The sequence below is a fragment of the Simochromis diagramma genome, unplaced genomic scaffold (genome assembly GCF_900408965.1).
Source record: "Simochromis diagramma unplaced genomic scaffold, fSimDia1.1 OVJJ01000005.1, whole genome shotgun sequence".
NCBI classification, from domain to species: domain Eukaryota; kingdom Metazoa; phylum Chordata; class Actinopteri; order Cichliformes; family Cichlidae; genus Simochromis; species Simochromis diagramma.
Window position 1 is genome coordinate 1,021,119 of NW_024387097.1, and position 21,074 is coordinate 1,042,192.

At 43.8% G+C, this 21,074-nt stretch overlaps 1 protein-coding gene across 1 annotated transcript in view; it reads right to left on the minus strand.

The window, feature by feature from the left end:
• abca2 (ATP-binding cassette, sub-family A (ABC1), member 2) overlaps positions 1 to 21,074 on the minus strand; it is a 102,294-nt gene that overhangs the window by 29,137 nt on the left and 52,083 nt on the right. Inside the window, 18 exon segments of the mRNA XM_040046497.1 lie at positions 1,621 to 1,834; positions 3,025 to 3,350; positions 4,274 to 4,376; positions 5,683 to 5,827; positions 5,830 to 5,903; positions 8,496 to 8,786; positions 8,890 to 9,010; positions 11,169 to 11,362; positions 12,043 to 12,216; positions 12,462 to 12,658; positions 12,930 to 13,142; positions 13,462 to 13,642; positions 14,144 to 14,308; positions 14,398 to 14,602; positions 14,732 to 14,882; positions 17,270 to 17,460; positions 20,072 to 20,186; positions 20,431 to 20,533. Coding sequence (XP_039902431.1) covers positions 1,621 to 1,834; positions 3,025 to 3,350; positions 4,274 to 4,376; positions 5,683 to 5,827; positions 5,830 to 5,903; positions 8,496 to 8,786; positions 8,890 to 9,010; positions 11,169 to 11,362; positions 12,043 to 12,216; positions 12,462 to 12,658; positions 12,930 to 13,142; positions 13,462 to 13,642; positions 14,144 to 14,308; positions 14,398 to 14,602; positions 14,732 to 14,882; positions 17,270 to 17,460; positions 20,072 to 20,186; positions 20,431 to 20,533 — 3,163 coding nt within the window.

Sequence of the window (21,074 nt, forward strand, 5' to 3'; positions counted from 1 at the left end):
AATACAACGAAGGCTTCTACAGACAGAAACATGGCTGTGCCATGGGCTCCCCTGTGTCACCTATTGTAGCCAACCTTTACATGGAGGAAGTGGAAAGGAAGGCTCTTGGCTCTTTCAAAGGAAGAGTACCCAGCCACTGGTACAGATATGTAGACGACACCTGGGTCAAAATCAAGACACAAGAAGTGGAATCCTTCACTGCGCACATTAACGCTGTGGATAAAAACATCAAGTTCACCAGGGAAGACACAAAGGACGACTGTTTGCCTTTCCTGGACTGCGCCGTGCACATTGAAGAGAACGGCAACCTCAACATCGAAGTTTACCGGAAGCCCACACACACGGACCAGTACCTCCTCTTCGACTCCCATCACCCTCTGCAACACAAACTTGGAGTAATCAGGACCCTACACCACCGGGCAGAACATGTTCCCTCTAAGCCTGAAGGTAAATGGACTGATTCTTACAGAGTGCTTTTCTACTCTCCCAGAGTACTCAAAGTCCTGTATACAACATGCCTCATTCACCCATTCACACAAACACTAAACACAAGTGCAAACTAATCTACATTCACACACATTCACACTCTGATGAACGCATCGGAGGGCAATTTGCGGTTAGTATCTTGCCCAAGGATATTTGACATGCAGACTGGGGAAGGCACCAACCTTCCAACCAGTAGCTGATCTGCTCTACCACCTGAGCCACAGCCACCACAGCCCTAAGCCTAAGCCTGAAGGGAAAAATAAGGAACACACACATGTAAAGGAAGCTCATCAAGTCAGCAAAGATGCACAGAAAAGAAGATCAGACACCAGCTAGAGAAAATCAGAAGGACAAACAGAGCAGCACTGTCAGCCCTCATGTAGCGCGTTTATTAGAGAAATTCAGGAGTCTTCTCCAAGCACGACATCCCAGTGTACTTCAGACCCAGCCACACACTCAGACACAAACTGGTTCATCCACATCCGTTTTCACGCCTTGGCTCGCGTGATTAGGCAGAGGATCAATACCGGGTCCATGACTCCCTCAGAGACACTCCCATAGGGCTTAAAAATCTGGGACTCTCCACCAGTTGCTCTTAGAACTAAAGAAGCTTTTCGGATGGGAGATAAAACGTCTTCAAGCAAGTTAAAAAAGTCCAGATGTTTTTCTTTCTGAGCTCCTTAGACTATAATGACCTGAACTGAGAACCTTCACAGATATCACAATGATCCCAAACACTGCCAGAGCACTAAGCAAACCTAAAGAAGAGCTTTGCTATATCCTTCAAGAAGCCTGGAGAACTGTTCCTGAAGATTACCTAAGAGAGCTTAGGCTGTGTGGAAGAATAAAGAACTGTACAAACTCTGTTTTTGCCTTATATGCTGTGTCTCTGTGTTCACACGTTTCAACAATGATGCCTGCTGTGTACTCTGAGGGGAGCTCGCAGCTACTCAGGCTCAGGAGGTCCCAGTAGCAGCCCATGGCATATAACATATAAGTTATAATTCTGTTTAAACTAAGGTGATCCAACTAGTATTTTGTGTGATTAGATTCATCATTCATCAGTTTGCAGTATGTTGTCAGTATTTCTGTTGTGTGGCTGTTTCCTTAGAGTTGCTCCAGCAGCAGTCCTACCTGTGCAGCCGCACTCTGTCTGATGTGAAAAGCAGATATTCAGAGACGTTCCGGCCTGTGATGTCCACCATAATGTCACCGGTCACCACCTTCATGAGAGGGGGTTGTCCTCCTACCCCACTGGGACAGGAGAAGCCTGTCCCCTGCATAGAGCAGACGCAGCGCACCGGCTCATGGATGGACAAGGGAAAGGTAGGTGGAGATGTAACAGGCTCTAAGCAAAAGTGAAAGAGTCATCATTCATTCAGCGGATCTTTTCCTTAGTCCACGTGGACTTCTCAAAACAGAAAAAACACAGGGGGAATAAACTGCGTTAGAAATGATTTATTAGCTCTCCCAACGAGCCAAGACACAAGTAGGCATCACTGTACGTGTCTATTGGTCCACATTAGCAAAATATAATAAGACAATAACAATATTCTGCTTAAAAACATGAAAGGAACACTTTGCAATCACAGTATGGCATCACATAAATTAAACTTGGTGATCTGGTCAGGTAAGGAGCAGAGGGGTTATTGATCGGTTTCAGCTGCTCTGGTGTTAATAATATTAACAACAGGTGGACTAGATGGGCAACAACGAGACAACCCCCAAACAGAAATGGTTTTCAGATTAAGGCCACTGACAGTGTTTGTCTCCTTATCTTTTCTGACTGCAGCGTCATTACTGGTGGCATGAAGTACTCCCTGCACCCTACAGAGGCTGCACAGGCAGGCCAACTCCTACAGCGAGGCACATCAATACATTTCATTATCAGAGGTTATCTGTGTCTCAGCATGCCGTGAGACACAGGCTAGGATAGCTGGACAGGACCGCACAAAGTCCTTAACCCATCAGCTGTACCAGTATCTGCTCCTTTCTGCAGGTGGAACAGGATGAGTGCTGCCAGAGACCTACAAGTGACAGCCAGCAGCCCACTGCTGTCAATGTCTCTAACCCAACAATCATAAGCAGGGCCTGAGAGCCCGAGGTCCTTTAGTGGGGCCCTCTGGTCACTGCCCAGCACTGTGGAGCCTGACTGGCCTTTAACCATACCAGAACTGGCAGGTCCAGCAGTGGTGCCCTGTTATTGTTACTGTGAGACAGACGTGAACGGGTCCGGAGAAGCCATAGAGAAAGTACATGCATGCATTTGCTGCAATTAATTTTCCACCAAACAGACTCGCATGCTGCATCATTTTTTCACTCCGACTTCAGCCCTCTGTAGATTGATCATTTTCATCAAATGATGTGTCATCCTTCACTCCTAATATATTACCTGGACCACATCACCTCAGACATGCAGCATGATGATGTGTTTCCAAAGTGCTCCTTTAATTATTTTTTGTTTAAGTCAAGTCTTGATTTTCAGATCTAGAGCTACATATGTTAAATGGGTCGCACGCATATTATGGAAGCACTTACTATGAACTGTAATTGGAGGAGTGACTGTTAGGTTCCACAGACCGTCCTCAAAATTAGAGTCTGGGTCATCTGAAGGTGCTGGCGAAGGTGGTGGGGGCACAAAGTTGGAGAGGGGGACGCCCTGAGTGAAGGAGTCCAGACACATAGAATCAAAGTATTTGGCAGCTAGGGTTTTGGAGTTATTGGCATTGGGGTTGAGGGTTTGTGCCAGCTGGTCCAGGGTGCTGTTGAAGGGGGTTTTGAGGATACAAGTAGCACCGATACCCGAGGGCAGGCGGAAGGTGTTGATGATCTTCTGTGGGCTGGCGTCTGGTGACAGCTTGTTCCTGAGAGTGGACCAAAGATGTGTCAGTCGCTTTTCTTTCTATTCCACTGTGTCAGTGTTGACTTGAGCAAAATGCTGCTGTGCACCAGGATTCTGTTTAAAGTAACAGCTTATTTCAGCGTCTAAAGGCTCCAGTATTTGGACTCATAAGATCTCTTTTGGTCAACCTTGCTAAGCTCTGCTACAGGTCGAGGTGACAGGACTCCATGGAATAATATATGAGGTGATCGAGTTAGTCCATGACCCTGAACCATAGTTATGCTTGGCACACTCATCGCTGACAGTCCTGCTAACACAAGGCTATATCGTTTTTAACACAGGTCACTTTGGCTGTTGTGTGTAAGGGTGACAGTAGCAGGCATAAACAATCAGCACACATCATCACACAACTTGACAATTTAGCCACATATACTGAAACTAATCCTTTCATTACTGATGTGGAGATGATTCACCACCAGAAACCCTTTCCATGTCTTGGTAGAGCTTTCTTATATGCAGCTGTTTACTAAGCAAAAGACAAGCTGCTACAGCAGTGTGGGGACTTACGTAGGACAGTTACAATCAGGGAGTCTACGCTAATTAAACCTGACAGACAGTTTAGTATAAATAATATCAAGCATGCTGAATTTTTATTTGCTGAAAACATGACGCGCTGTTCCAGTTTAATTCACAGAGATATCAGACATTGTTATTTGTCAATCAAGTTGCTGTACTTGCTTTACTTCAGGCTAGCGTGCACTAGAGTGAGCACGAGCAGTTACTTTTCTAATATCGAGTAATATAAAAGAAGTCAAACACAAACAGTTTGTTTGGTAAATGTACAGCTGAGAAATGTGACTTCACTGTCAAAGAAACATCTGCAATATTTAGTTTTAATGATAAAAATCTGCATGAGTTATATCAGTAAATTAAACATCATCCCACCTGTACTGGGGTCTGTCTTCATTGGCATAAGGGATGAAGTTGCCTCTTGGTTGGGTGTAGTTATGATACTGAGATGGGGACAAGATCAAGGGTGGCAAATCTCCTGTAAAATAATTCACACACAACATCCACCCATTAATCAGGGATCTTTTTACGTAGATTTTACAGCTAATTGTAAAAATAAAGTGCACTGAGCCCTAGAAACCCATGTATTTCATTAGTTTAGTAGCTCCACTGTTTTAACTGTTGAGTGAATAAAATAAACAAATAATTTAAATATCGACTGAAGTGAGCGTGCTCACCAGCTACTGCTACCCTCCACCCTGGTATATCACACATTCTTCATAGCTGGCTGCAGGAGCTCCACAAAAAGCAACACGAGTCACAATGAGCCAAACTTAACAACAAGACGACAAAGTGACGCTTTCAGTCCATGATTATTGATGCTCTCCGTTTCTAAGCATGAAAGCATAAAATGATTATTTAACTACGCTGCTCTGTTCTTATATAAAATGTGAAATCTAAACATGAAACACACTCACATATGTGCGTGTTTCTGCTACAAATATGGGGGCTCTTTTCTGAATATTTCAGGTGATTGCTGCAGGACACGGACATGAATCTCTGGCACTGTGTGTAAAACTCCTCCTCGCCATTTACGCTTTCCAAAAAATCAACAATCATGGAGGCAGCGATCACAGTCACGCCTGCTGACTAAATGTGCAGCATTACCCGTCTGACCCACCGCTGGTTCTGGTTCACGTCTCAGGTCAGTCGGGTTCCACCCCACCCTGCCAACCCAGCTCAACAATCTGGTCTGAGTAACCCTCATCAGTCATCACTCGTGGACTCAGGGTCCTTATCACTACTTCTAAGCGCTTTGCAACCTGTTCTCCAATATGTGCCTTTCTCTTGTTTGTATAGATTTGTTCCTGCTGTCTTACCATCGATACTTTATTGTCATTGTCAATCGTGGAGGAGTAAAGGGCTATTCTATTCTATCCTATTCTATCCTATTCTATTCTATTCTATTCTATCCTATTCTATTACTCGGTTTCTTTGCTGCTAATCTTAGTGTACCACCTTCATGATTCATTTTAATACTTTGGTTCAAACATTTATCTTGTAAAGTTTGATCCACGTATTTTAAGTTTTTCTATTTTAGGAAGATGTTTACGAGCAAAGACTGTTCGATGAATGTGAAATTCAATACAGTTTTATTTACATGTGGCCAAATCACAACAACTTATATCGTCTAAACTGCTGAGAGCCCGCTCCTACAGGAGCTCTGTACACTGTATCACCACATCTATAAGAACTGTTTAGCAGTAGACTTCACAATCCTGTTCATCTTCAAATAGTGGGACAGCAGCAATATTACAACCAGCAAAGGACGAGTAAAATCTCACCGATCTCGGGCACAGATAAGGCCACGGTCATGGCCACACAGACAAAGAAGGCAGGCAGGAGGATCTGAGAGAAGAGACCCTTGGTGTTCCTCTTGGCACAGTGAAACCTCTTGATAATAAGTCCGTGAAACTGGCTCAGTTTCAACACCACCAACCCTCCAGCTTGAAGGTGCCCTGCCCTTCCAGCACCTCCGGCTCTGGTGACGAGGGGTTCTCTGCATCTCCTAAAGTGAAAAAGTTAAAACATGAAATAGACAAACTGACAAATTATGGATGAGAACAGTAATCACAACGCCGGTCTGTATGATTCTTTAGTGCTCACACTATTCTGCTCACTATGAGCATTTTTATTCCAGAAGCATGAAAAGAAAAAAGATCTAAAGAAAAACAAAAACTAAGAAAAAAACATTTAATGTTGTAGCATTGTCACTTGCATGTATTAACTAATAAACTGATGAAAATATTCATCTAAATTTTGACAATATAAGTCACTAAACCCTGAAACGAGCCATGAGATTCATGAGTTCGAGCATCTAAACTCATGATGAGGGTGATAACTGTGTGTTTTTATAAAACAAAAAGTCTGTTCTTTCCTTTAAAAACGTGTTCAACTTTAAGTCATCTTAGATAAATATTTACCACCTGTTTGTTCAGTTATCTTAAATTCTGTTTGACATGCATGGAAGTGCCTGTGAATCCCATCTTTATATCCCTCCACAGATATTCTGTCCGTGCCTTGGCTGACATTTTATCCATTCAAACATTGCATGTGTCAGGCAGTGGTCAGGGATGGAGGCTGTGGCAGTCTGATCCCTAGATATCGAGGCTGGCTGCTGGGACATGAAATGCCACCTCTCTGGTGGGGAAGGGGTCTGAGTTAGTGTGTGAGGTTGAGAGATATTGGCTATAGCAGGCTCAACACATGGCTTTGGTTTGGAACCAGTCTCCTGGAGAGGTCCTGGACTGTTCAAGTCACTGCTCCATCTAGTGACTCTGTCTTCTTACTGGGAGACTTCAACACTCACGTGGACAGTGAGACCTGAAGGGGGTGACTGGGAGGAATGGCCTGATCCGAACCAGATCAGGGTTCTGTTTTTGGCCTCTGTGCAAATCACAGTTTGTTCATACCGAACACTATTTTTGAACATAAGGGTGCCCATACACACACATGGTACCAGGACACCGTAGGTTGATGGTCAGTTGTCTTATTGTATTATCAGATTTCTGATCTATCCCGAACATTCACATGAAGAGAGGGCTAGAGCCATCAACTGACCACCGCCTGGTAATGAGTAGGATCAGGTGGTGGGGGAGGATATTGAACCTGGCACGCCTAAATGTGCCTGGCAGAGGCTCCGCTCTGGGAATTCTTCAACTAGAATGTTGACAGCAGTCTGAAGGAGGCTGATATTGAGTCTATATCGACCATATTCTCCATCTCCATTGCTGAGGCTGCGGTAAAGATGCTATTGCCTGTTGTGGTGGTAATCCCTGAACCAAATGGTGAACAGAGGAGGTAAGGGTAAACCTCAAGCTGAAGAAGAATTTTTATTGGGCTTACTACACTGTGGGCAGCGGACGGTTACCGGCAGACCAAGAGAATGCGGCTCGTGCAGTAACTGAAGCAAAAACTTCATGGAAAGAGACTTTCAGTTTGTTTTGAAGCAATTCTGGCAAACGAGTGGTACAGGAGGGGAAAGCAGAGCACTACTTACAGTGTGTAGTGGGTGTGGGTGCTGCTGACTTGAACTCATGATGTAGTCAGGCATTGCAAGGAATACTTTAAGCATGTTAATCCACTGACACATCTTCTGTAGAGGACCAAGAGCCTAGCCATGCCCTTGGGGTTGAGGAGGTTTGCCCTGAGCTCGTAAAGGCTCCAAATCTTGTGGGGCTGTTTTGATTGATACTCCTCTGCAGCACTGCATGGAGATCTGGGGTGGTGAGTCCCATCTTTAAGAAGGGGGGGATCAGAGGGTTTCTTTCAATTCAATTTTATTTATACAGCGCCCAATCACAGTCGCCTCAGGGCACTTTATACTGTAAGGTATAATAATACCTACAGAGAAAAACCCAACAATCATATGACCCCCTATGAGCAGCACTTTGGCGACAGTGGGAAGGAAAAACTCCCTTTTAACAGGAAGCAACCTCCGGCAGAACCAGGCTCAGGGAGGGGCGGGGCCATCTGCTGCGACTGGGTGGGGTGAGAGAAGGAAGACAGGATAAAGACATGCTGTGGATAAAGACATGGGGGTCACACTCCTCAGCTTCCCTAGAAAGGTCTCTTCTCAGGGACAGCTCGTCCATTAGTCAAACCTCAGATGCAGGATGGAACAAGAGCAAGACGCTGCCTGGCTGCCTCCTAGGTTAGATATTGTCAGCATGACCCATCTGCAGGAGGCTTTGGAGCAAGTCCATAACACACTGGTGGGGTGAGGTGGCTGGGGAGAGGGAGATCAGGGCTTTTCTGCTTAGGCTGTTGCCCCCATAACAAGGGAGGGAAGGATGGACGGATGACTGACTTGTTCTTTTATTAAGGTCATTTTTTCCCCAAATTTTGGATTCACTGTCACTCTGCATCATCTGGTCTCCAACCATCATTTCTTGACACATTTTAAAGATGCTCAAACCAATAGAGTGCACCACACCATCATTTGCCTCAGCAGAGTAAGAGAATGTAAAGATGTTTTTAATAAACTAGCAAAAAACAAACAAACAAACAAAAATGTTTTTCATTTGTGTATAAATTCATGAAAGATGTGGCAAAGAACGATCAAACAAGAGTACATCTGCTGTTGTTGCTGTCTTACCCTGGAGGCTAGCAGAGTCAGCCCCCTGTCTGTTGTCAAAGAGCGGACAGTAATCTCCATAGAAGTCGGTATATAGCCCTCCTTCATCGCCTCTTACTGAGCCGACAGATGAGGAGGACATTAGAGAAGACTGGCTCTGGCTTAGTGTGGAGCACTTCACCAGATTGTTTAGTTCCACCGTTGGCTTTTCAGGCTCCACTTGGGATCCTGTCTCACCCTGTGGTCCCCCCAAACCTTCTGAACCGATTGATGATTTCCCTACAGAGCTCCCCCCTGGCGAACCCTTTACGTCTGCTCAGAGATAACAGGGGTGGGAAGAAGGTAATCATGTCAGCCATGTGCCAACCAATGAAGTCAAAACACACATATGAACATATAAGAAACATGTGCTCACCAGCATCGCTGTTTTCAAGAGACTGGTCCTCTTCAGACACTTTGAGAAAGACCTCCTCTAAGGTGGTGTCCATTACCCCAAAACTAGTCAGTGCCAGGGAGTCCAAGCTCTTCTCTAAAGCCTGGAGGCACAATGGCAAATTAGTAAATAAGGCAAAATGAGAGTTTGAAGATTGTTAGAAGTGTACAAAGTCTGTCTTTATGTATGACCGCCTTTATTCTTCAGCACAGAATGAAGAATGAACTTTATTTGGAAGTAGTCTTCATGTATACTTATTCAGGCTTTTTGAAGGATATCCCAAAGCTTATCTGTGGCTGTTTGCTGCCTTTTGCTTCATTCTCTGTCAAGATGATTCCACACCGCTACAATAACATTGAGTTCCTGGGCAGGTCAGTGAATGGCTGATAGTGTTTCACTGGGAATTTGTCTACCCAGATATGCTTTTACTGCACTGCAGTGTGTTTGGGATCACTAAAAAATGAAGCCAATGCTTACCAGACGGTACTCCATGATAGATCACAACCTGTCAGTACTTTTTCCCCTTTCAAATTTCCATCTATTTGAACAAAATCGGCAACACTGCTGGCTTAATTATGAGATCGACCTGTAAAACATCATAACAAATTTATGTCAAGATGTTTTAAAGGTCGATAAATATGCTCAGCTTTCTTTTGATTGCTACAAACTGAGGATTTGATACAAAAATGAAACACTTGGCTTCATTCTTAAGGCCTGTTTCAGTCTAGTTCTTGCACAACTTGGCATACTTCCTTAAGAATGGCTTCTTGACAGCCACTCTTACAGTTAGATCATTTCTGATGAGACTTCAGCAAACAGTAGGTCAAATGAAGGGCCGGGTGCACGTGGTCCTGTGTCAGGTGCTGTATTTTTCCCCCGTTTCTAAAGGACGTGGCTTTTAGATACTGGTTATCTGCTCCGGGAGGTTTTCACACTTGTTGTTAATCTCTCTTCCACAGCATGTCTTTATCCTGTCTTCCTTCTCTCACTCCAACCAATCACAGCAGATGGCCCCGCCCCTCCCTGAGCCTGGTTCTGACGGACGTTTCTTCCTGTTAAAAGGGAGTTTTTCCTTCCCACTGTCACCAAAGTGCTGCTCATAGGGGTCATATGATTGTTGGGTCTACCTTACAGTATAAAGCACCTTGAGGCGACTGTTGTTTGGTTCTATATAAATAAAACTGAACTGAAGTTTGTCAGCCTTTATGGGTCTTCTTTTGTCCACTTCTTTGAGGACACTGCACACCATGCTAAGATCTGCCAAGGTTTGGGGTACTACAACACTGTTAAAAAGTTGTTTTTTATGTCACACTTACAGTGCTGGGTCTTTGTACTAGCATTTTGAGTTCAACATTTTAGTACTACTTGTGTGGTTTCCACATCTTTGTCCTTTATTTATGTCATTTTAAGTTTTTATTATATCCCATTTAGTTTTTTCATTCTCAGTTTTGCTCGTCTCCTTTTGGGAACATGTATATTTGGCTAGGCCTGAGCCTGGGCCTTTCTGAGCCCTGCCCACTGCAGGCCATGGTCATGGAGGTTGGGGGTTTCCCCTCCCTACTGCTACTCATTTGTAGTTGCTTCCCCTGGCTTGGGCCTCTTTGGTGCCCGGTGGGGGGTCTGCTTGGTGCAGGCCAAATCCACCCATTCATCCATCCATCGATTATGAATCCACGGCCCTCTTCCACAATTCTACTGTCTTCCTCCCTGCACGGCCGACCTATCACAGAGTATCACTGCTCCTTGCTGAACCTGGTTCTGCAGGAAGCTACTTCCTGTTAAAAGGGAGTTCTCCTTCCCACAGCCACCAAGGCAGTTGTTTTCTGTATTATTGTAGAGTTGTTAGTTTACAAAAGCACCTTGAAGTAACTGTGGTTGTAATTTGGTGCTATATAAATAAAACTGAATTGAATTAGATTAAATTTAAAACACATTGTCTTTTATGCAATTAGCCAGACCATATATAGAATGCTAACAAACTCAAACATATCAGCAGCAGCATCAGAAAAGATGTAAATGACCTGCTTTTCTACTCATTATTCACACCAGCACTTTTTTCTATTCTTATTCTACACACGTGTTTTTTATCAAACATTCACACTCTGATGGATGCATTGATGAGCAACTTGAGGTTAGTATCTTGGCCAAGGATATTTGGCATACAGACTGGGAGCAACCAGGGATCAAACTACCAACCTTGCGATCAATAGCTGTGAGTTTATTCTGTAACAGAAGAGTTTTCTTTGCTTGTGTAAATGTACCTGAAACAGCCTCTCAAAACAGCCCTTCTTGACAGCCTCAGAAGGCAGCACGTAGGACAGCTCAGTGTTGGAGTCGGACACCAGCAGGCAGGAAGCCACAAATTGACGAATAAACTGAGTGACCTGAACTTCTGAGCAAGGCGACAGAGAGGAGGACGGAGACAGAGACGGAGGCTGGAACTGGCTGGCCTGGCCTTAGCATTGAAAGAAAAAACACAAAGCATGAAGACTTTTGGTTTTTTGCATGGTGGTGGGTAGGTGGGGGTGGTGGGCACATGTTTGCATAGTGCAGGGCTCTTCTGCTTGTGTGCTTTTGTTTTGCCTTTCTATTAAAAGCAGTTTTGGTTGAAGGTTTAATAATCGTGTTACTGCTCTGCTTCTAACACCTTTCTGCTGTGTGTAGTTCAACTCCACGCACACACTGAATAAAATGAACATCATTTATGAGGTGCTCCTTTAACTGAACTCTCACCTCATAAATGATTATATTATAATCAGATTATTGAAGTGAATGCTGGATGTACGTTTGTGGTGATACCAGAACACCAGTAAGTATTTTCTACTGTAATTCACCAAAGTATAGACAAAGGTTGTACATATGTCAGATAAAACCAATAAAATCCCAAATGTACAAATCATATAGTAGACAAACAATGTATGCAGTGTATATGATTGCACTTCTGTGTATACCAATGCACACATGCATTCATAAATCATGGCCATATGTATCATTAAGGGGCTCTGCTAGACTTCTTAGTGTAAATCTGCAAATGCTCTGTAGGCTGACAGCATCACAGGTGCAGGAAATAAAAACACTACCACACACACACACACACACACACACACACACACACACACACACACACACACACACCTCGGCCTTCGCTCTGCTTTTTGACCAGTGTCAGCTTGTATCCATCTCCATAAGTGCTCTTGAGAAAGAGTGGGGAGCCACAGCATTTGAGTTTCCCGTGTGAGATGATGGCAATGCGATCTCCCAGAAGGTCTGCTTCATCCATGTGGTGAGTAGACAGCAGAATTGTGCGGCCTAAGGCAGAGGAGCCACACACATATGTAGGAGGTGGTTTGGGTTACATTTACCAAGCAGGACATCAAAAAAAGGATAGAGCGTGCCTCTGCAACAATATTCTGAAAACTGAACGCAGAGGAAATCTTTTCCCACGTGCATACAAGAAATATGCACAGACTGAACAACACTTAAATATCTTTGGTGAGGATTGAATCCCTGGATTGATGTCATGTCACTCTGCACGATGCCTAGGAGTCACTCACCTTGTTTGTACTTGAGAATGAGATCCCAGATGGCTCGGCGGGCGTAGGGGTCCACCCCTGCGGTTGGTTCGTCTAGGATGACGGCCCTGGAACCACCAACAAAGGCAATGGCGACAGACAACTTTCTCTTCATCCCACCAGACAATGTCTGCACCAAGCTGTGACGCTTGTTGGACAACTCCAGGTCAACAATCATCCTGGACACACACACACACACAGAGTTATTGGTTGTCAGGGAGACACTGACACTGGTTGAGTGAAAGGTTGTGAGGCAAGTTAAACCCTAATGAGTCCCAAACAACTAAACAGCATTAAGCTGTGACCTCAGTGCCTTTACATATGCACAGTTTGAATTTCCATAAAGGTTCAGGATAGGCTCTTTATCTTACAATACAAGGTGCCTCTGGGCAACTGCTGCTGTAATTTGGCGCTACATAAATAAAACTGAATTGAATAAAAGCAGCTGACTTGTCCATCTCCTTGCAGATGTCTTCTTCAGCCATGCCTTTGAGCCTGGAGTAGAACCACAGATGCTCCTCCACACTCAGCTTGTCAAACAGGACGTTGTGCTGCGGACACATCCCGAGGTTCTGTCGAATACGCTCCATCTCAGTGCGGATATCGTGGCCATAGATGGTGGCAGAGCCAGACGTGGGCGGGAACAACCCTGTCAGGATGGACCTATGAACATACAGTTTAGATTACAGGTCACAGTGATACATTAAACAGGATTTGTTGCTTAAATGCTGTTTGGTCCAATATATCTTTAAAAAATATCATATTTTTATTTTCTTCTTTTTTTGTTTGTTTGTGTGTAGCTGCAGCAGGCTGAACATTTAAGAACAGATCACGGATGTTTATATTTCATTATATATGAGTCTTATAAAACCTGCACGTCTCAGTGTGATCTACAAAACCATGCAAGAGTAAATCGTTGAGCTCTCCAGTGCCGGAGCTGCACAATAAAAACCATTACTACATGCTGCACACTGCCTCTCACATTGTAGTCGTCTTCCCAGCTCCATTGTGTCCCAAGAAGGAAACCACCTGGTTTTCATGGAGGTTGAGGCTCAGTTTGTTCAGGGCCAGTTTACTGCCTGTCTTGTACACCTTGGTCAGTTTGTCTATACACACCACCAGGGGAAGGTGGTTGGGCTCCTCCTCTATCCCGCGGATCTCCTCTGGAGTTGGAATGACACAGAAGAAAAAGCAGTGAGAACAAAATCGGAATCATTTATAAAAATATTGATTTAAAAAGTGTTTCAGTTCTCCGTCGTTAATTCCACTTCTTTTGTTAAAAGCACTAAGAGGAGAGGCAAATAACCACATGCCTGAAACAGGGAGAGGCCCTGTGGTTTCTGCATGGAGATTTGAACTCAGCACTATTATTTACTCGGGACAAATAAGGAAATAAAAGGGGCGTGGCTTCATGTCACTTTGAACTGAACTGTCTCGTGTGTCACATTGGAATCTGGAAATTCATAATCCTGCTCAAACATGCAAACTTGGAAAGGTTCCTGTGTAAGGAAATAATAATATTTAATTTTATTATGATATTATGGATGGAAAAATAATATTTATCCTTTTACTGAAGTTTAGGGACGGTGTGTATTACAGTGTTTTTAAGCTGATTGACAGAATATGGGAATCTTGTCCTCGAGCACCATATTGTTGGTTTTTACCATTCCTCCGGTGGTCCATCGCACAAGCCTGATCCTCCTCCATCACACTGAGCCTGGCAGCTCCACCTCCGCACCAAGGCCAGTCCCAGGTCTCCACACGGCCACTGCCAGACCAGTAGGACCTCTGCAGTGGGAAGTACCATGGGCGCGGCAGCCCATACATTCCTAATGGAAAATTAGGGAAAATCGAATCAGCAGAAGATTCCTAAATAACGTTTGTTGGGAGAAAACCTGAGAGAGCAAGGATTTCACACCTGGATGCACAGCCTCTATGTACCAGGTCAGCACACCGTACACGCCAGCATCAATGATGAGCATCATCATGGAGAGGCCGAGGTTAAAGTCATCGCCTTCTACAGGTGACTGGCTTATGGTCTGCCACTGAATGCCAACACCTGCTACCTCGTATAGAGCAAAATACTTGGAGCCAAGGCCAAAAGCTGTGGTAGACATCAGAGACTAAAAGAGAAGGAAACAATGTGGATTATCTGATTTCACAGAACAACAGATTAAGAGCATTTTACCAACGCACCACAAATTCAAAGAGTTTTGATTGGTGAAAAAGGAAGGAAATGTAAAATGCCTTACAGCAATGCATTTCTCGAAGGCAGTGATCTTGTCGTGAGCCACCTCCTCCCTAATGGCCACATACATATAGGGCACATAGCTGAGGAAATAGATGATTCCTCCGCAGGCAGAAGCCAGCTTAGCTTTGGAGTAGATTACTGACACCAGGAAACTGGGAAAAAAGTTACGCTTCATTTGTTTCAGGACATATTCCACAAGTTTTTAAAAATACAATGAGATGTGCAGCAAAATCACTAAATATAAAGACAAGGTTCACAATTTTACAAAAATAATCATCACTCAATGTTCACTAACATTAAAACTCAAGACACCAGGTTTTCCATGTCTGGCAGAAACCTCCAGCACTGATCGAAAAAGTCCTGACCACAGGAGGCTGACTACAAACTCCTCTTACACTGACATACTGACAGCTTAGTATCCATCCATCTGTCCATGAATAACCATGTCTTAAGGACAGCAGCCTAACAAGAGAGACTCAGACCTCAGGAATCTCAGGAAACACTGAGGGGATTATTGGGCCTTTGGAGGGACATTTCTCCGGCGTGCCCTGAGCCTCCTCCAGGTAGGACTACATGCAAAAATGGCCCCAATCTATCTGTCAATCTTTTGTTTTCCATCACAGACGCCAAGATACTTCAATTCCTCCACTTGGGACAGCAACTCTTCCCTGGTGGGAACGCCACCTTTTTGCAAAAATCCAACTGGGAGCCCAGTCAGTCTACATGTAGTGCCAAAACACAACAACAGTCACCTCAAGGCGCCTTGTAAGGTAGACCCTACATACAAGGTCTTAAATAATCAGGCCCCATCTTATCTTAATGACCTTGTAGTACCATATCACCCTATTAGAGCACTTCGCTCTCGCTCTGCAGGCCTACTTGTTGTTCCTAGAGTATTTAAAAGTAGAATGGGAGGCAGAGGCTTCAGTTTTCAGGCCCCTCTTCTGTGGAACCAGCTTCCAGTTTGGATTCAGGAGACAGACACTATCTCTACTTTTAAGATTAGGCTTCAAACTTTCCTTTTTGCTAAAGCATATAGTTAGGGCTGGACCAGGTGACCCTGGATCCTCCCTTAGTTACGCTGCGATAGACGTAAGCTGCCAGGGATTCCCATGATGCACTGGGTGTTTCTTCTTCAGTCACCTTTCTCATTCCTCTCTGCATTTAGTTATTATTAATCTCTGTCTCGCTTCTATATCATGTCTTCATCCTGTCTTCCTCCCCTCATCCCCATCGAATAGCAGCAGATGTGAGTTCCTCCCTGAGCCTGGTTCTGCTGGAGGTTTCTTCCTGTTAATAGGGAGTTTTTCCTTCCCACCGTCGCCAAAGCACTTACTCACAGGGGTCATCTAACTGTTGGGATTTTCTGTGTTCTTTGTATTATTGTAGGGTCTGCCTTACAATATAAAGCACTGTGAGGCGACTGTTGTTGCCGTATAAATAAAACTGAATAGAAGATTTGGAGGGTGAAGGTCTCCAGTCCTAATCGGAGCGCTCAGAGCAGTGATCCCCAACAGGGAGCGTGGCCTCAGCAGAGCGCAGGAACAGCAAAGTACTGCACAGGACCCTCAAGCTCCCAGGCCTCTGGCAGAGGACCCGAGGATAAAGACTGCTCGCAGGAAGGATGGGCATTTTATTTGGTATATGGTAATAAAGTTACTTCAGGTAATGAAGTACCTCCCTGGTAGAGTTTGCATGCATCTCATCCTGTCATTATGTCTGTAAACATGATGCCTCGATAAGTCCTGAATAGATTAAAATGAAACGTTAAATGGGTGGAGAGTTTATATTCACAGTCGTGTGTATTGTCAACAAATAGAAAATATCTAATTAATATTTAAATGTCATTTGACGTCTGACCTCTTCTTCAAGGTCAACGAAACATTTAAATGTGTAATGAATGCTACACGTGTACTTGCCACATAAATAAATAATAAAATAGTATAAGTGGGTTTCAACAGGACAAATAACAAAAGCCTGCACATTCATGCACTGCAAACATCTTAAAGTATTCTTTAAAAGAATAAAGTAAAAATAATAAATGCATATTATAATCTTATTCCCTGAAACCTAAAGAGTGAGCTGCCTTGGTGGAGGTTTGTGCTCAGAGTGCTTCTTGTAACTACTGAAAACACTGCCAGACTTACACATGTTAAAGTTCATTCACCCTCTTGTTTAAGTGAGAACGACCAGCGAGTATCGAATAAGATTTGATTGCAGATGGTAGGAAGGAAGTGCTTAATCTTATCAAACTGCTGTCAGAGGTAAAAATTAAATTATGCGTTCTCCGTACCGATAAATGCTAACTGACAATTTCCTAATTTTTTTTCAATGAGTTTTATCTTTCTAGGCTTAAATGCACCATGCTCTATTCACATAGCATTTCAATTCATAGTTTATCTCATGCACACCAGTAGATATATTGGAGGTCTGGGCAGAACTGACCTTTGACCCTGTGGTGAGAGTATCCCCTTCCTGTTCTGTACTAAACATTACCCGTGAAGCTGTGCACACTGAGGCATTGAGCCAGAAGTCTTACCAGAACATGATAGTAGCCACGGCATAGATGGTAAGGAACAGCCAGATGATGAAGGGATCGCTGTGGAGCAACACCCGGCCGTACTTTAAAATGGCCGTGAGAGCAGTGACAGAGATGGACAGCTGGACAAAGCCCGTGATGAACCACGCCACCCAGTGGACTGCATTGTTCAGACCCATCATCTTCATTACCTGCGACAGAGACACTATGGTTACTTGCAAGTATGCACAGTAGTGTGAAAAAGTCTTTGACCCTTATACAACACACTAAACACAAAATGCAGTTGCTAAATAAAAGTATTTATGAATAAGTGGACAAAACCCCAAAGCTACACGGCCCCTAAACCTGGTTGGGCCTCAGCAGCAACAGCTGCACTCAGGTGTTTGTGATAACTGGCAGTGAGCGTTTTACACTCTGTGGAGGAAATTTGACTCGTCTTTGCAGAATTGTTGTAACTCAGCCACACTGGAGGGTTTTTGAGCATCTCAGTCTGACTCAGGTCAGGACTTTGACCAGGTCAGAGTTGTGTTTCTTTGACTTGCTGCTGTGTTTTGGATCATTGTCCTGCTGAAGCGTGCTTCAGCTTGAGGTCACAAACAGATGGACAAACATTTTCCTTATTGGATGTTTTGGCAGACGGCAGAAATCCTGTTTCCGTTTACCACAGCAAGTCTTCAGGTCCTGAGACAGAAAAACAGGGTTAACTCTGGTTGGTCGGCTCCTCCTGGGAGGGGTCACCACTATTCTGTGTTTCTGGCATTTGTGGTTCGCTGGAGTCCCACAACTTTAGAAACGGCTTTTTGACCTTTTCCACACTGAGACACTTTGTTCCATCACTCATTGTTTCACACACATCCTTATTTTTAATGATAAATTTGTGAAATTTGTGAAAGTGAATTTTGTGAAGTAATGGGAGTGGTGTTATATTTCTAGTGACCACTATAACCCATGTTTACCCACTCACACACACCTGCAGCACTTTGAGGTCTTTTAATGTAACACACACAGTTCAGGATAATGTCCAAGTGTCACTAAGCTGAAGTAAATTCTGGGTCATTCTCTACATATTCCCACTGGTGGCTTTTGGTTTTGGGCCCTGACTTATGCTGCAGGATTGTTTGCTTCACAACAAAGCAAATAAAGACATAAAGTCTTCTGTCTTTCATCATCATGATCAGTCTGCACAGAGCGTTTCTCGTTTTTTAATGTTGTTTTTTTGGTAAATGGCCTGTATTTGTATAGCACTTTCCTAGTCCCTAAGGACCCCAAAGCGCTTTACACTACCAGTCATCCACACATCCACACACTGGTGACGGCAGCTACATTGTAGCCACAGCCACCCTGGGGCGCACTGACAGAGGCGAGGCTGCCGGACACTGGTGCCACCGGGCCCTCTGACCACCACCAGTAGGGTGAAGTGTCTCGCCCAAGGACACAACGACCGAGACTGTTGGAGCCGGGGCTCGAACCGGCAACCTTCCGATTACAAGACGAACGCCCAACTCTTGAGCCACGATCGCCCCCTGTTTTTTTTGGTATTTTGTCTTTATTTGACACCAGTAGTGACGACAGACAGGTGAGCAGAGAGAGCCCAGGCTGCTGCCTTGTGTCATATGCTCGCCCACTGAGTTATACTGGTGCCCAGAGAGGATTTGTCGCACACTGAGAGCTGTGAGCGAGTGTACGATAAACAGAAGTCAAAGATCAGACAGGGACGCCGTAAGCAGGAGGAAAGTGATGACGAGTCCCTGACTGCCGGGAGAAACAGCAGCTCGTCTTTTTTTTATTAACCTATCAGCGTAAGATTGAATAAAACTTCTCATGTTTCAAAAGTACTTAAGCAGTAAAAGTACTTTTACACTGTTTTATAAAATTTAATTCCATTCAACAAGTTAACATATAATATGTATTTGGTGTAAGGTATTAATCAATGTAAAAAAAACCATTATAATCTTATCATTAAAAATGTGAAAATGTAAAAAGTGGCACAAAATCAAGAAATAAGTTTACTAAGCAGAACATGGACCCATGTTTGTGTTTTTAAGGCTGGCGTGGTCGCAGTATCAAAGTGGCCTGAGAGGAGGCAGCAAAGAGCAGCACTAAGGCTGCGCGCTGATGTACAGCGTGGAACAATGTTGCCATGGATTGTGGAGCAACCCTGCTTTTCAACACTAAAGGAAACATAAAGGAGCCACACAGCTGCACACATACTGGGAGCAGTTCACTGGTGACTCTTCGCAGCTGCTTGCTCGTGCACATTTATTCCACTGGTCTCGGTGAGAGGTAACAGGCAGGGTGAGCATCCTTGCATTCCCTCAGCTTGCTGCTTGTATGACGGGTTTCTACCAGAGCAGGAGAGAGTCGCTTCATCTTGGACCTGGTCAGGAAAGTTCGTCTACTTATCAGACTTCAGATCCCGGAGGAACCATGCAGTTATTGTCCTGGTTGCAGAACACTGGACCAGCTCTGGACCAGTGGGTGTGGACATGGAGACATGCGATCATGTCCCTCAGGTACATGAGTGCTTGGGCCCATCACTGAAATCACTGTCCATCACTGTCCAACTGTTGTGAGACACTGCTCCACATTACCAGCAATAAGCTGGACTTGCTTGGGGGGTGTTGACATGCACGAAATGCTGCGAGCGATTCTATCACTGAGCTGTACTGCATGTTTTTTGTAAATACAAGCCCTATATTTCAAATGTTTGTTTAAAGTTTCAATCTTTGCTTTGTTTGCTCCCATCCCCAACAATCTTTGAGCACGCTGTCGTGTGGACCAATCACACTAACAAACACTCACCTCTTTAAGCCTGTGCTCTTTCTCAGCTACAATATGCTGAATCATCATGGCCACTGAGTAAACCCAAGAGATCACCATACACAGAGGCATCATGTGCTCAATCACAAAGAGAAAACTGCAAAGACAACAGTAACACAGGGTATGAGCTGATGATCACAGTAACAGACAGATGTGCTGATGGAGGAATATATTCATCCAAACCGGTCGTTGGTCACGTTTAAATGAACTTTTCAAACTGCTTAAGACATTCTGTTTACATGACTTTCTAATGGTAACGTGTCATTATTTTGTTTATTATTATCACACAAACAGAATCACAGTAAATAAAGTACAGGGCTACATGTTAGTCTGTTCCTTACTCGTCTCTGGTGTAGCATGGATAGGGGAACATCTGAACGTAGTTGCCAGGCTCCACCACGTCATGCCCCACAAATGTGTTGATGATCGCTCTCTCTATCATGTCTGGAAAAGAGAATCGAGACAGGGTTCGTATTTCTCTCCAGCGTGCGTGTTACATATTTGTATATCAGCTGATGGTGACGGTTTGGGTAATAAAGGATGTTGTGAGTCAGACTGATTTACAAATTAATCACTTTAAAAAAATTAAGATTTTTTTAATTCACATGATGAAATATACAGTACAGTAGAATTATATAACCTTCATTTTATATTTATGCTTAAACATTTTTCATGGGAAACTCAGTGACAATATTCGACATAAATATGGAGAAAGAGTGAGCTAGAACATTATAAAATACAAGGGACTCAATTATATATATGTATATATATATATATATATTTGCTGTCTTCTGCAGGCTTACACATCAGCACGTGACTTGTACTCAGTTATGAATGAGGGTAATAAACAGAGAGCAGCTAAAAGCTCATTCTTTAAACAGGCTGATGATGAACTGAAGTAGAAATATTCTAATAACTTAAAACAACTGTTTCCTTTTAACATAAACTGCAGTGATAAAGACCACAGACCCTTAAAGAGCTACCA